The 15172-nt window shown below is 45.1% G+C and overlaps 1 protein-coding gene across 5 annotated transcripts in view; it reads right to left on the minus strand.

Moving 5' to 3' along the window:
• The window catches only part of Pld1 (phospholipase D1), a 216052-nt gene that overhangs the window by 109139 nt on the left and 91741 nt on the right, over nt 1-15172 (minus strand). For all 5 annotated transcript variants that reach the window (XM_041658928.1, XM_041658929.1, XM_041658927.1 and 2 more), the window contains 3 exons: nt 6864-6922; nt 5451-5543; nt 996-1148 (listed from right to left, as the gene is read on the minus strand). In XM_041658928.1, the coding sequence (XP_041514862.1) occupies nt 996-1148; nt 5451-5543; nt 6864-6922 (305 nt within the window). The remainder of the gene's footprint in view (nt 1-995; nt 1149-5450; nt 5544-6863; nt 6923-15172) is intronic.

Raw genomic sequence — 15172 nt, forward strand, 5'->3', positions numbered from 1 at the left:
AGGAAAGGACTGGCCCAACACATACACACAAATAAATGGGCGAATAAATAATAGAAGAAGCAAGAGGGAGGAGGCAAAAATAAACAAATAAATTGTGTGAAGGGATTGTAAAGAGAACTGACAACACAGAACCGAAAGGCTGAAGCAGGGGTGTCTACAAACAGAGATAAACAACCCCAAGACAATGGAGAAGCTGGTCTTGTTGGCTAAGATGACAAGGAACACTTCTGCCTGGAAGAAGCCTGGAGAATCCTGGATTTAAACAGATTCACTTGGTGTGGGGAATGGAGATATGGAGACTAATAACAAAGCCATTTCAGTAATAGCCTGAAAGTTACCTTCTTCAAGGAAAGTAGGAAGCTCAATATTGTTTTACGCCGTATCACCCTACATACATGCACATACACAAGCATGCATGTACATATTGTACAAGCATACATGTAATACTGTACAAACATGTATTAGGAGATATACATTCCTGTTGTAACCGTGTAACGATAAATTATAAATATTCATATGGATGAGAGTGATTACACACACATACGCATACACACACACACACACACACACACACACACTTTTTCAAGGTATGATTACAGTCTGCCAGAAAGAAACCTACACATTAACAAAATATATTCATTTATAAACTATATAAAACTGTATTACTTTAAAATGCAAACTGCCAATTGATTCATTCAACAAACTGGTAGATGAGTTGACAAACTTTGGTCTCCAGCTCCAGGGGATCCAATATCCTCTTCTAACCTCTGCAAGTACCTGTATTAATTCACATGCACATCACACACGCACGCACGCACGAACACACACACACACACACACACACACACACACACACAGAGTTCCATTACTTCTGATTGAGGATGAGCTCCAAGCAACAATTATGAACATTTAAATCTAATTTACTCCTCATAGGTGAGAGAAAATTTTGGTCTTGAGGAAGGGAAAAATGTATTTTAAACATTAGAAATTTCTACCTTGAAAGATTATCAATTCGGAGTCCGTATTTCGTCTCTGTTTCTTTTCTTCCCACTTTTATTCTGAATTCTTTGTCTACGAGGAGGACAAAGGCGATGGCCCCACTGTCTGGCTTCATGTACAGTAGAAAAGAATCCTTCACTATTAACCACCTGGAAGAAGACGGCAGGAGCTTTCAAAGCCAAGTAACTGAAGCCAGTTACTACTCAAGTCATGAAAAAACACTCTGGAAGATCACGGATATAATGTCATGTCTCACCTGATGGATTTGTGCCTTTTAAAGATCTCCATGAAACAGGAGCTAGGGACATGGCTCAATGGCATAATGCTAGCCTAGCAGGCACAGGGTCCTGGGTTTAATTCCCAGGAGGGAGAGTAATTACTACAATAACAAGCCTTCCGGTTGTCCTTCTCTGTGTGTGGACACCAAGCAATCAAAAAGAATTCATTCATTCCTGGAAGAACTTCCCCGATGTCCACAGGAAGAACTGAAGAGCCCCTTGCTGAAGAATGGAACGTGGTAGTGTTTGCTCACATAAACTACCATAAAGGCAACTGAATCTAAAACATTTAATAACTGCATCCAACATTCCACATATTCTGTTGTTCACTTCAAAATAGTTCTGGTTTAAGGATCATTAATAAATAATTTTCAACAGTATAGAAGTAGCTCTCAAAGCTGCTCCATTCAATGCTACACTCAGAGCTTCATAATGGAGGAGAGTGGTAAAGTGGATGTCAACATAAACGTAATTCAAACAAAAAACATTCAAATATTTGTTCCCAGAGTGCCGGTGAGCCTCGTGAAGGCAGCAGCCAGGACCCGTCCTGGATAAACCGGTAGGTGATAGAGGGAAGGGGGTGATGTGTGTAGGAGCGGCACCTCGGTCCTGGCTGTAAAGAGCTGGTGTCTGGTCAAGGGTAGGCCCCACCCCAAATAAGTAGATAAATGTAAGATAAATCTAGACAACTCAACTGAAACTACTAGTCATGGTGTATCAACGGCTTTACGAGTAGAGACTCAATGTAGACAGATCTACCTTCTACAGTCTTGATGCCTCCATTTGGGTTCTCGTGTAGGCTGCTTTTCCTGATTGGCACAAGGAGATGGAGCAGCTAGCCTACTGTTGTGAAATTTAGTTGAAGATGTGTTACATTTGTTCATTCTGTCGCACATTTGTTTAACAACGAAAAGACGTGTTGCATTCTTTTATGTTGCATTTATTTAACTTTGTGAAGCTGTGTTATTTTTGACTGCCTAAAACAGCAAATTGGTCTAATAAAGAGCTGAATGGCCAATAGCAAGCCAGGAGGGGGACAGGCAGGGCTGCCAGGCAGAGAAAATAAATAGAAGGAGAAAAGAGAAGAGGGAGGAGCAAGAGCAGAAGGAGAGAGGACTCACCTCTAACTCTTTGGGGGCCAGCCACCCAGCTACACAGCAACCACAAAGTCAGAAGTGAAGAAAGGTATATAGAATAGAGAAAGGGACAAGCCCAGAGGCAAAAGGTAAATAGGATAACTTAAGTTAAGAAAAGCTGGCTAGAAACAAGCCAAGCTAAGGTCAGGTATTCGTAAGAACGAATAAATCTCCATGTGATTATTTGGGAGCTGGGTGGCAGGCCCCGCAAAGAGTTAGAGTAAAAACAACCAACTACAGGCCACAGCGAAGGAAGTACAGATGACACAGACACTAACAGGAAGACGGTCAAGGTCAGGGCAAACCAAGTGTGAACCACAAAGGGTAATGCCCTAGAGGGGCAGCACACCAAATGGAACTGAGCCTCTTGGACTTTCCTCAGGGAAAAAAAAAGAAAAAGAAAAGTGAGATCTCAGCAGTGTGGGGATGGCTGATGCCTCCAATCTCAACACTTGGGAGGCCAAGCAGGAGGACTGAAGTTCCAATCCAATTCCAGTGCTGGAATTAAAGGCAAGTACCACATGACCAGCCAAAGGTTTAAAAACTGAGAACTAAGCACTGTGAATGAATGTCACCTTTATAAGTAACTCCTATTACTCCTAAGCAGCACTCACGCTATAAGGAGGAGTCCCACACTAACTGTCCCCTGAACACGATCGTCTATCTATGATGTCTTCCTCTGTGACTCAGGACATGCAAATACGGAGATGAGGCTATAGTCTCTACACAACATTTACCAAATTTAAAATGGCAAAATCTCCTTCCAGGAAGAACCATAGTTTTTTCAATTGAAACATGATTCCTCCCAAAGTTTACATCAGTAACAAAATCTTCCCTTACTGTCCCTTGTCGGCCCTCCTCTGGGGGGTAGAGCTCAGAACTGGATCCTTAGGATCTTTGCCAAGACTCCTGGGGCTACAGTCAGTGCTGCAACCCCAGAGCCCTTGCCATCACAGTGCCGGAGTCTCCCCCACATCATCCAGATCACCACCTAGATCCAAACCACGTCTGCTACTTCTCCACTTCCATATGACCTCGTTTCCCTCAGAGCTCCGTGAGCCCACAGGCTTGCTTCTAGAGGGGCTAGCAGCTTTAGTAAGGATTCGTTCATGGACTTATTGAAAAGGCTGAATTCTCCCACTGTGTGTATATTTTATTTGTATGAATGTAAGATGTTGGAATCTCAGAGCGTTTTAGCAGGGTAGGTTACAGCACACCACGGCCGCACAGTTCAGTTACTGACTGATTCCTTCATTAGTTACTGGCATGTGTGAGTCACCCCAACAAGGTGGTGCTGACCCTGACGACTCCACTGACTCTTCCAGTCTGGTCTGCTCCCCAGCTGCAGAACGTGTAGGAAGATGTGACAGGCAGCAGATGACTAGGGAAAGAGGAGGAGTGGCCAGCAGAGCCACAGGAGGCTGGGAAACCCACCTCCAGAAGCCACCACTGGAAAAAGGAAGCCATGGCAGCCAAGTCCTGTAACTTCATCCTTTTCCTGCTTGCATGGCTAGCTTATGTTACCCATGGTCCTCGGGAGCTCCCATCCCTGTTCTTTCTACCTGTCTTCCTCTGCTACTATTTCCCTAACAAACTCCCTGTATCCTTAGCTAAACCTCTATCCAGTGTTCTGTACAGCTGAGGGTAAGAAGACAAGGGCAAGTCTCTGGCTTTCCTATACCACGGCTTATATTCTAAGCAGATTCAAGGTCACGTTTGAGAGCTGGACAAGGTGGTAAACATCTGGAATGCCCCGCCTGGGGGGAGGAAGGAGTGCCGAGGCTATTTGTACACTGTGTGAAGATGCATCGCTGTGATTGTTGTAATAGAATACTGAATGACCAATAGCTAGGCAGGAAATAGGTGGGACTTCTGGGCAGAGAGAGAACTCTGGGAAGAAGAAAATCTGAGTCAACAGCCAGACTCGGAGGAAGCCGCACGGAGATGAGGTAACAAACGATAAGCCAAAATGCAGATTTAAAAATATGGGTTTAGGTGGTGGCACACGCCTTTAATCCCAGCACTCAGGAGGCAGAGGCAGGCGAATCTGTGAGTTTAGCTGAGTGGTGGTGGCACAGGCCTTTAATCCCAGCTCTAGGAAGGCAAAGAGGTAGGTGGATCTGTGTGAGTTCAAGGCCAGCCTGGTATACAAAAGCTACCCAGGCTCCAAAACCTACAGATGTAGAAGGAGCGGTGGCCGCTTCTCACGGCTCAGCTCCCGGCCACCGGCTAGCTTTACCCAAAATAATTACATGGAAACTGTATTCTTTTAAACACTGCTTGACCCATTAGCTCTAGCCTCTTACAAGCTAACTCTCACATCTTTTTTTTTTTTTTTTTTTTTTGAGACAGGGTTTCTCCGTAGCTTTTGGTTCCTGTCTTGGAACTAGCTCTTGTAGACCAGGCTGGCCTCAAACTCACAGAGATCCGCCTGCCTCTGCCTCCCGAGTTCTGGGATTAAAGGCGTGCGCCACCACCACCCGGCTAACTCTCACATCCTGATTAACCCATTTCTATTAATGAGTGTAGTACCATGAGGTGGTGGCTTACCGGGAAGGATCTTAACCTGCGTCCATCTTGGAGAGGAGAGCTATAGCGTCTGCCTCACTGCCTTCTTCCCAGCATTCTGTTCTGTCTACTCTGCCTACCTAATTTTTTTGTCCTATCAAAAGGCTAAGGCAGTTTCTTTATTAACCAATGAAAGTAACACATAGACAGATGTCCCTCCTCCATCATACAGAGAAACACTATCTCAAAAAAGGAAAACAAACAAGCAAAAAGATTAATTTAAGTTATAAGAACTAGTTAGGCACAAGCCTAAGCTAAGGCTGAGCATTCATGATTAACAGTAAGTCTCTGTGCTGTTATTTGTGACCTGCGGTTCCAATAAGAAAATACTGTTACAACCAGGAGTTCAGGGTTCACCTAGAAACACTGTGGCTGAGTCAAAACAAAACAAACAAGCAAAGCTAGTATATAAACACCCTGATGCTCAATGTATTCAATCATATACACAGAACTCGCCCGTGAGTCCTACCTTTTTGACCAGCGGTAGCAGGCTCTTCCCTGGCCACAGCAATTCAGACCTGGTATCCTGTGTCCCCCAGACCTTTTCATGATCATCCCCTCCCTGAAGGAGAGACCACATCAAGTCATGAAGTTCGCAATTACAGTTCACACATGCCGTGCTCAGCCCACAGCCAGAGACTATATAAACTGTCTCTCACGTAACTCCCTCCCCACCCCCACTCCCTCGTCCCTCTCTTCACCATCCCCTTGGTCACTGCTCTCTATCAGGTAGGGCCCACCAGCAGAGACTCTTACAGACACTTGTTCAAATGTAGCCCTTTCGGCCTTTGTGGGTCGGTGATTCTATTGGGCACAATGTAGGCTCTTTGCACCCTGGCTCCAGGATCTTAAGGATAAATCCTCCCTGTAGCCACCATGGCTGTACCTGAGATGGGGTTTGCCCCCCCCCCCCCAGGGTCTTACACATTTCTACACGGCATCACACACAGTGATCAATCAAGCCATATAAAGTAAGGAGACCAAAGCTACTGGCTATGCAAGTGGGATATTTTGTTAGGCATGGTAGTCCATGCCTAACAAGCCAGCCTTTGGGTAGTAGAAACAGGGCAATCAGTAGTTCAAGGTAATCCCAAGCTACATAAAAGAGTTCTAGGCAAGCCTAGGCTACACGAGACCCTGTCTCAAAACAAACAAACAAACAAAAACTCAACATCTTAATTTTGAAAGATGTGCAATAACAATAACTTAAGAAAGATAATTCTGAAATAGCTAGCAGCATTGCGCTTCACTAAAATTAAAAGTGTCAGTTGTGGGGCTGGAGCAATGGCTCAGTGAGTAAAACACCCACTGCTCTTGCGGAGAACCCAGCACCTATGTGATTCGGCTCACAGCCACGGGTAAGTCCAGGGACCAGACGCCCTCTACAGAGGCACCTGCACTTGTGTGCACCGACCCACGTACAAATATACATGCACGCACAACTAAAATCAGTAAAATAATGATTGAAAAGGGCAAGCCCTTTGTAGGAGCAAGCCCTGGTATCTGGAAGGGAAAGCAGCCACTGGGTCAATCCCCAGTCTATTTATACAGCGCGTGTGACGGAGCACTACGCTGGTGTACTTAGGAAAGGGGGTGGTAACAGCTTGTGGAAGAGACCGGGAGGAGGCATCTTATGCACTTGATCCTCCCAGCTGGGAGAGTACTGACTATGTAGACTGAGTGTTCCTAGTCCACCGGAAAGAGGAGATAGCTGCTGCCCCTGCGTCCTGCAGGGGGCGCACTTCTCCATGTGGGCATCTCACTAGTGGGGCAGGAGAAGTCCCAGGAAGGGAAGCCTAGCTGCCCATCACTGTCACAGGCTGTGGCATCATACCCACCAGCTTCCGTACACATTTTGTAAAGACCCAACCCTGGAACTTACAGGCCCTTTGGTCCCAAATCATGGATGAAAGACAGCTGGCTGACATCAAGGAACTCTGTCTGGAAAAAAAAAAAAAAGGAAAAAGGAAAAAAAAAAAAACGTAAGAAACACTTTAGAAAACAAAGTATATCAGAAGGAAAGAAAACATAGAAAGCATCAGGGAGGAGAAGGAAGGGAAGAAGAAAAACAAGACATTCATGAATTGCATGAGCCATGTATTAGGAGCCACTAGGTATAAATGCTTTGGTTCACACCGTAATCCAGCTCTCGAGAGAAGGAATGAGGATCAGGAGTTCAAGGTTAAGCTTACTACACAGTAAAGTACATTTGTGGTCAGCCTGGGCTACATAAGACTCCGTTTCCAAAAAGAAAAAAATGAAAAGGAATTGCATAATGAGCACACAATCAAGAAAGTGCTGTGCACGACGGGATGGATGGAGACAGAACTCTGCAGACTGTAGAGGACAGCTACTCCCAACCGCTGTTTTCTTTTCCATTTTCATTGCCAGGGAGAGGGTTTCATGGTACAGTGCATACAAAATAAAGCGCGCATGAAAAGAGGATGGCAAGGGTTCCAGAAGGTAGACTGAGGGCATGTGGAAGTGGGGGACGAGGGAAAGGACGGACAGAATGCAGTCGAGCTGCAGAGCAAAGATGGAGACCTGCTCTGAATCAAACTCCCTAGAGATCAAAGAGACCAGCAGCATCAGGTGCAGCAGAATTTCACCCAGGGCTAGGGGTCGAACTTAGGTCCTCACACACACCTGGCAGGGGCCCTACCGCTGAGCCATGCTCCAAGGCTCTTTCCTTGGAGATGGACTTTCCCTAAGTTACCAGCTGGACCTGGAGTCACTCTGTGGCCCAGGCCTGAACCCTTCCTTCTCAAGCTCTGGAGAAGCTTAGCTTACAGATCTGAGCTACCAGTCCCATTGGCAGAATCACTTCTCAGTGAGTTGGGAAGGAAGCTAATGACTCTCACGGGTACCATTTACTAAGGGCTTTCTACAGGCTCACACTGTATTAAATGCTTCTTCACGATTCTCTTAAACATGCTTTGATATTTTCCCAACAGAAAAAGGAGACTAAGCTTAACAGCAAGGGTAGGTGGAGCTTTTTGCATTAAAACAACAAATATTTTGATCTTTGTGTGCCCTTGACTCTTTGTTACTAAAGCCCAATCTTCCCCTGGGGTGTGAACACAGACTGGGGATACGCATGTGGGTGTGGCTGAAGCGAGTAAGACTTTGTGAACACCAGATGCAAATATAAAACCAGGTCTCAGCTACTAGGGGGTGAAATCTGGGGACCAGAAATTTGAAGTCGTCCTCAGCTATATACTGAGTTCAAGGCTAACACGGACTACGTGAGGCCCCGTCTCAAGACAGAAACTAAGACAGAAAGTGAAGAGTTCAAGAAGAAGAATATAGAAAAGTAGATTCCAGAAATAAAAACGTAGAAATAAAGAAGCATAAAGTTGTAAGCCTAGGAGAATGAGAGCAGGCTGCCAGCCGCTTTCTAGGCAGCTTAAGGATTAACTTTTAACAGTGGGTTACTCTGCTTTACAACCCATAGCTCTGTCTGCAAGGCTGAAGCTGCGCTCTGCAAACTGAGGGTCAGCTTTCAGATAACCCCTGGCCACTCACGACCCGCAATCAATGTGAACTGAGTTAACTTTTAAATGATGGGATGTACCTGACATTTTGGTTGTGAATTTTCCCATGCTCTTCCCTGCTGTGCGAAACTGGCTGTATCAGGGGGGTGCAGAGCAAACACCAGCAGCAAGTGCCAGAGAGAAGCAACGGGCTAAATACAAACACTAGCCTAACTAGAAGACCCCGGTAATGGAAATTATAAAAGAGGCTATTTCTATCTGAGTTTTACCTCGAGATTGTAAAAATTCTTTTGTTCATGCCTAATGGTTGCTGCTTGTTATAAAAAAGGGGAGTCTGGAAATAGCCCATTGCCACAGCCTTACAAGTCCATCTCTGCCTGTTGTCCCAGCTAGCTGCTAAGCTTTTTGTGCCCCATGGAGATTTATTTTTTAATTTTTTATTTTTTTCCTGGAATAAAGTTTGCTGCTGGTTTAATAGACTTTGGTGGTCTGTCCCCCATTTTTGCATGACCTCCATAGACCCAACAGAAAGAAAGAAAGAAAAAAAGAAAGAAAGAAAGGAGGGAGGGAGGGAGGGAGGGAGGGAGGGAGGGAGATCTTAAGAGAAAACACACAGAAACAGTCAGTGAAGTCAATTTGGCACAAAAGTTCTAATCTTCCAATTCATGGTGGTTTGGGGAAACTAAATCGCCAAGACCATATAGCCAGGGATAATAGAACTGATATCAAATCAAACCAAACCAAAATCAGTATGTCATTCAACATTCATCTCTGTTTGTGTTCTTAATCTCTCTCTTTCTCCCTCCCTCCCTCCCCTCCCTCTGTGTTGTTATTGTGTTTTGATTTTGAGACAAGTGTTACCTAGGTAGCCCAGAATGACCTCAGATCTCACATCTTCAGCCTCCTGAATGCAGGAATCACGTGTGCACCACCATACCCAGCTCAACATTTATCTTATTTAGATAAGTTCCCTGCATATAATAATGAGGAGAGGGCAAGCTGCAAACATGGAGGATGAGAGGAAAGATGTGAATTTATCACATGCAGTGCTTAACACAGGCCAGGGTTTGTCTCAGAAAATGCTCGCAACACCTAGAATTGAACACGGAATGTTTCCTGTTTACAAGTTTCTCTTTGAAGCGTTGTCAGCCCAGGTGTGACATGCTTGGATCACGTCAGCAATAGCCAGAGAGGAATGCTGGGAATGTAGTTCAGCTGGCAGAGGGCTGCCTTCTGTCCCCAGCTCTTCATAAACTGAACGCTGTGCTACACACCTGCAGTCCCAGCACTAGTGAGGTGGAGGCAGAAAACTCAGAAGTTCAAAGTCATCTCTTGCCACAGAGTGTATTCAAAACAGAAACCCTTGACAGGGAAGCTATTTACCCAGGGTGGGGAAGCAGATGGGAGATTACACCAGCAAGGAGTCCAGTGGGAGAATCATCCAGTCACGTGGTAGTCCTAAAACCCCGGAGCAGGAGCAGGGTGGGGCTGGATCAGTAGAGGAAGCCATACCTGGCTTCTAACTGGATTAACAAAAGAAAACAGCAGATTTCCTTGAAATGTTTGTCTGTGTTTTTTTTTTTTAAAAAAAAAAAAAAAACAAAAACCAGCCTTAAAAAAAACTGTCTCAGCATTCGTGGATCTAATCTACATGGGAAATAGAAAAAGACAAGATCTCCTTAGTAAATGGGAGCATGGGGACCCTGGGAGAGGGTAGAAGGGGAGGAGAGAGGAAGGGAGGGGAGTGGAGAAAAATATATAGCTCAATAAAAAGAAGAAAAGAAAATCACGAAGTTTATGTCAGGACTTTCGAGAGGTTCAATGCAGCACTTGCACGTCTTCTTGGGAAAAGTAAACTTTTTATATTTTAAAGGATTTAAATAACTTTTTTAAATTCCCCCCTGATTCCCCACTGAATCTATCTCCACAGGGCATTTTAAAAAGAAGGATCCTGAAAGTCTAGGTTTTTATCTCTCATGTAAAATATACTGGCTCAGCTTTACCCATTTTCTATCTGATTTGTGAAGAAATTCAGCCGGAAAATGTAGCTACTTAGAAACGACAGGTTGCCAGTGTGAGATCCAAAATCTTTTAGAATCCTAAACCATAGCCTTTCAGTTTATCTCTAAGGAGCAGACAGATGATGTCTATCCTGGTAAGAAATTATTACTGTGGGACAGAGAATTTGTGTAACTTCACAGAACTTGTAAAGGCAAGAATAAGACATGGAAACAACGATCCAGGAAAGCCAGCCCAGTGTGTGGTACACACGTCTGTAACCCTGACAGGCCAGCGTGTAGTACACACATCTGTAACCCTGACAGGCCAGCGTGTAGTACACACATCTGTAACCCCGACAGTCTGGTGTGAGGTACACACATCTGTAACCCTGACAGGCCAGCGTGTGGTACACACATCTGTAACCCAACAGCCCAGAGTGAGGTATACACATCTGTAACCCAACAGCCCAGAGTGTGGTACACACATCTGTAACCCTGACAGCCCAGCTTGAGGTACACACATCTGTAACCCTGACAGCCCAGCATGTGGCACACACATCTGTAACACCGACAGTCTGGTGTGTGGTACACACATCTGTAACCCTGACAGCCCAGCATGTGGTACACACATTTGTAACCCAGACAGCCTGGCCTGTGGCACACACATCTGTAACCCTGACAGCCCGGCATGTGGCACATACATCTGTAATCCGACAGCCCAGCGTGTGGTACACACATCTGTAACCCTGACAGCCCAGCATGTGGCACACACATCTGTAATCTTGACAGTCCAGTGTGTGGTACACACATCTGTAACCCTGACAGCCCAGCATGTGGCACACACATCTGTAACCCAGACAGTCTGTGTGTGGTACACACATCTGTAACCCGACAGCCTGGCCTGTGGCACACACATCTGTAATCTTGACAGTCCAGTGTGTGGTACACACATCTGTAACCCGACAGCCTGGCCTGTGGCACACACATCTGTAATCTTGACAGTCCAGTGTGTGGTACACACATCTGTAACCCTGACAGCCCAGCATGTGGTACATACATCTGTGACTCGACAGTCAGAAGTCTAAAGGAAAGATCCCTGCAAGCCACAGGTCAGCCTGGGCTTCACCTTAAGCCCCTGTCTCAAAAACCAACAACAAAAAATAATAATAAACAATAAACAGGTGTGTAGTTGTGTTTTTGTTTTTTCCTCTATGCTCTTGTTCTTGTTGGGGGGCCCACCACCCAGCTCCCGAATAAACCAAATGGAGGCTTATTCTTCCTCATGAATGCCTGGCCTTAGCCTGACTTGTTTCTGAAAGACCCTCTGGACACCCCCCAGAACCGGCAGCTGGCCTGCTCCCATGAGAACATCTGTTCGCTTGAGACCCTCAGGACCCTCTCAGGACCTGCAGCTAGCCGGCTCTCATGAGAACATCCCATTTGCTTAGGGAAACAGGATGCCTATAGCCAGCATATGTGCCAAACTTAGAATATCAGCAGTTCACAAAAGAAACAATTCCTCCTATGAAAGATCCCAGCTTAGCTGAGGTAACGTCATTCCACAAGGCTTTGACGAACAAATGTAAGTGCAGAGTGAGGTCAGGGTCCCTGGCTGTAAAGCAGGATATCTGTGAGATAGGACATCTATACAACAGGATATCTGTTGCCATACATCTGTGCTGGGAAAGGAAAAACCACTTATGCCCCTTGCCCCATTCCAACCGACCACTAACCACGCATTTGCTTCTGTAATCTGCTTCTACTGCCCTCTTTCCATAAAAAGACCTTCCCCCAGTCTGCAGGCGTGCAAGTCCTCCGAAAGACTTTGCCGCCCGCAGGTACCTGTGTTTACTCAATAAACCTCTTGCTAATTGCATCCTGTGGTCTGGACTCGGAGTGTCCTGGTTCTGGGGACTTCATTGGAGGAAAAGGTCCTCTCTGAGGGTCTTTCAGTTTCCAGCCAACTTTTCTTAAATTACCCCAACTATCTTTTGCCTCTGGGATTTTATCTTTCTCTATTTTATATATCTTTCTTTACCTCTTATTTCATGGCTGGCTATGTAGTTGGGTAGCTGGTCTCTGGTGTCCTCTCTCCTTTTCTCGTTCCTTCTGTTGTTTTTTTTTATCCTATTAATTCTTTATGCATGTCAGCCCCACCTATCCTTTCTCCTTCCTAGCTATTAGCTGTTAACTCTTTACTAGACCAATCGGGTGTTTTAGACAGGCAAAGTAACACAGCTTCACGGAGTTATGCAACATAAAAGAATGCAACACATCTTTGCATCATTAAACAAATGTTTGACAGCATAAAATAGTGTACCACATCTTCAGCCAGTATTCAACAACACAGGTGTGGTACTGCGTGCCTGTAATTCTGGACCCTGGTCTCAGTCAAGTTCAGCCTCTCTTACATAGCAAGCAGGAGACTAGCCTGGGCTACATGAGACACTGTCTCAAACAATTAAAAAAAAAAACTAAGGGAACCACATGTCCGTTAATATATAGATATTTTCTTTTTTAAAAAAGTTTTGTTTATTTGGTGTGTGTGTGTGTGTACACTCGATTGCAATGGTTTCTGTATGTTGGTCAGATTTCAACTTTTAGGAATGGACTCTCTCCTACAGAGTGTGAGCCCTGGAGATAAGGCTTGGTAGCAAGAACTTTTACCCACTGAGCCATCTCTCGTGCATGTTAATTTAAAATTTAGAATTTTCTTCAGGAAACTGAGACAGAAGGATTACTACAATTTTAAGGTCACCTTGGTCTATACAGTAAATTGTGGGTCTATACAGTAAAATGTGGGATCTCACATCGTGAGATCCAGTTTCAAAATGCCCACACCAGGGCTAGCAACATGGCTCTGTGGGTAAAGGCGCCTGCTGCACTGGCCTAAGGCCCTGAGTTCAAACTCCATGTTTCATGATAGAAGGAAAGAACAGATACCTGGAAGCTGCCCTCTGACCTTCATGGGAATGTGGTGGAACAAATGTATACCCGGTGTGTACACACATGTGTGCACACGCACACACACACATACCATAAAAGGGGGTTCTTGATAGCTTGCAAACGGTGCACTAGAGAGGCTGCTCCACCATCCTCATCTACTACAGACCTAATCACTCTGAAAGCGAATGTGCCGAGGTGTGTGAGAGGCCAAATTAATTAACAAAGAACCAAGTTTCAAAGAAGATGATGTTGTAGTCTTCTCGGTGGTTCGTCAGTAGTGAGAACTCGGCTTCCACTGAGGCAGGTGCTGCCCAAACTAAAACTAAAAAGCAGTTTGTCCGAGCAGTCTCCCACAGGGCTTACAGAGTAAAGAACTAATCAATATTGTCTTGGTTTCATTTCGGAAGAAGAGGCAATTGCAACAAATTCAATTACAAATGTTCCTGGCACTGGGTGGAAAGGGGTCTCTGGCACAAAATGCCACCATGCCTTATCAACAACTGGCTACTTAAAAGCTAGCAAAATGAGGGAGTGCCAAGGCTTCCGTGCCAACCAGCAAACTGCAAATGCTCTGGGTAGCAACCGCTATGGAGATGATTTATCAGTCATGCCCACGATGTCCTTTTTGGCCATCTTGGTGTTATAAGGGAGAGCAATCTCCAGAAGCCCCCTTCAGGCCTCAAGTGGCAGAATTGAAAAGAAGTCGGAACAGTATACATAAGACATAGGAAGACACAAGCTTCCCGCAGGACCTCATGCACGTAGGGATGGGGAGAGACAGGCCCAGGTACTCCAAGGATTGCTGCCTCTCTCCTGTCCGCAGCAGCTTACACAGCTGTAGGAGACAAAGACATCCTAACTATGGAGAGAAGGAAGAGGGTGGACAAAGGACTCACGTCCGTGTGCCCCACCGCCACTGCCGCAAAGATTTGGTCATGGAAAAACAATACACAAATCACTTAATTTGAAAATGCAGCCTTTCAAATCAGCACAGCGGCTCTCTGTTGCTATGGAAACGGTGCCTCTTTATTCCTTACCTATTCCTTACCTCCAGTTAATTTTATTTGCCCTATAAAGGGAGGAGGAAGTGAACTCAGAATTATTGATCCAAGAGGTGTTTATAATGCTTTATCTAAGCTTTCAAGCTAATCTGGAGAGAAGTCATCTTAATACGGGCTTCTTGACAGTCCAGACTGCTGTGGGCTCCCAGGAGTTTGTGGCCTTGTCTCAGAAACTGGACATTTTGTTCTATGTCCAGATTTTAATCTTAAGGGGAACAACACATTTACTGTTATTTATCCCACTTCTTTTAATTCTCTGGGAGAAAAGCATTTTCCAATTAGCACCTAAAATGCCCAAATTGTGAATTCTGTATGACACCCAATCCTAGAAGAATTGCAGACCACAAGAATTCCTGCCTGCCTTTTTCTGCATGGTGTTGCACAGCTCAGTCAAATAGCCACTGTGTGTGTGCGTGCGCACACACATAGAAGGGAAACACACTGTGATAGTCTCAAAAAAGATGATAAAAAGAGGGAAACACTGTCCTTGAGTTAAAGACTCCACAAGACCAAATGAGTAATTACAGCGAGACAGAACATTGCAGACCACAGCCAAATCATCTTGGCCTATTCAGTGTCCCTTTGAAAACCAGCCATCGTCATCCCCGGTGTCTGACCTAACTTCCTTGAGACTATCAAAGATTCACAAGGCAAACTTAACCAGCCACTATCTTCCATAAGTCCAAAGGC

This window comes from Microtus oregoni, unplaced genomic scaffold (assembly GCF_018167655.1).
Source record: "Microtus oregoni isolate MIOR12 unplaced genomic scaffold, Mior012 000010F_ref0000083, whole genome shotgun sequence".
NCBI lineage: Eukaryota > Metazoa > Chordata > Mammalia > Rodentia > Cricetidae > Microtus > Microtus oregoni.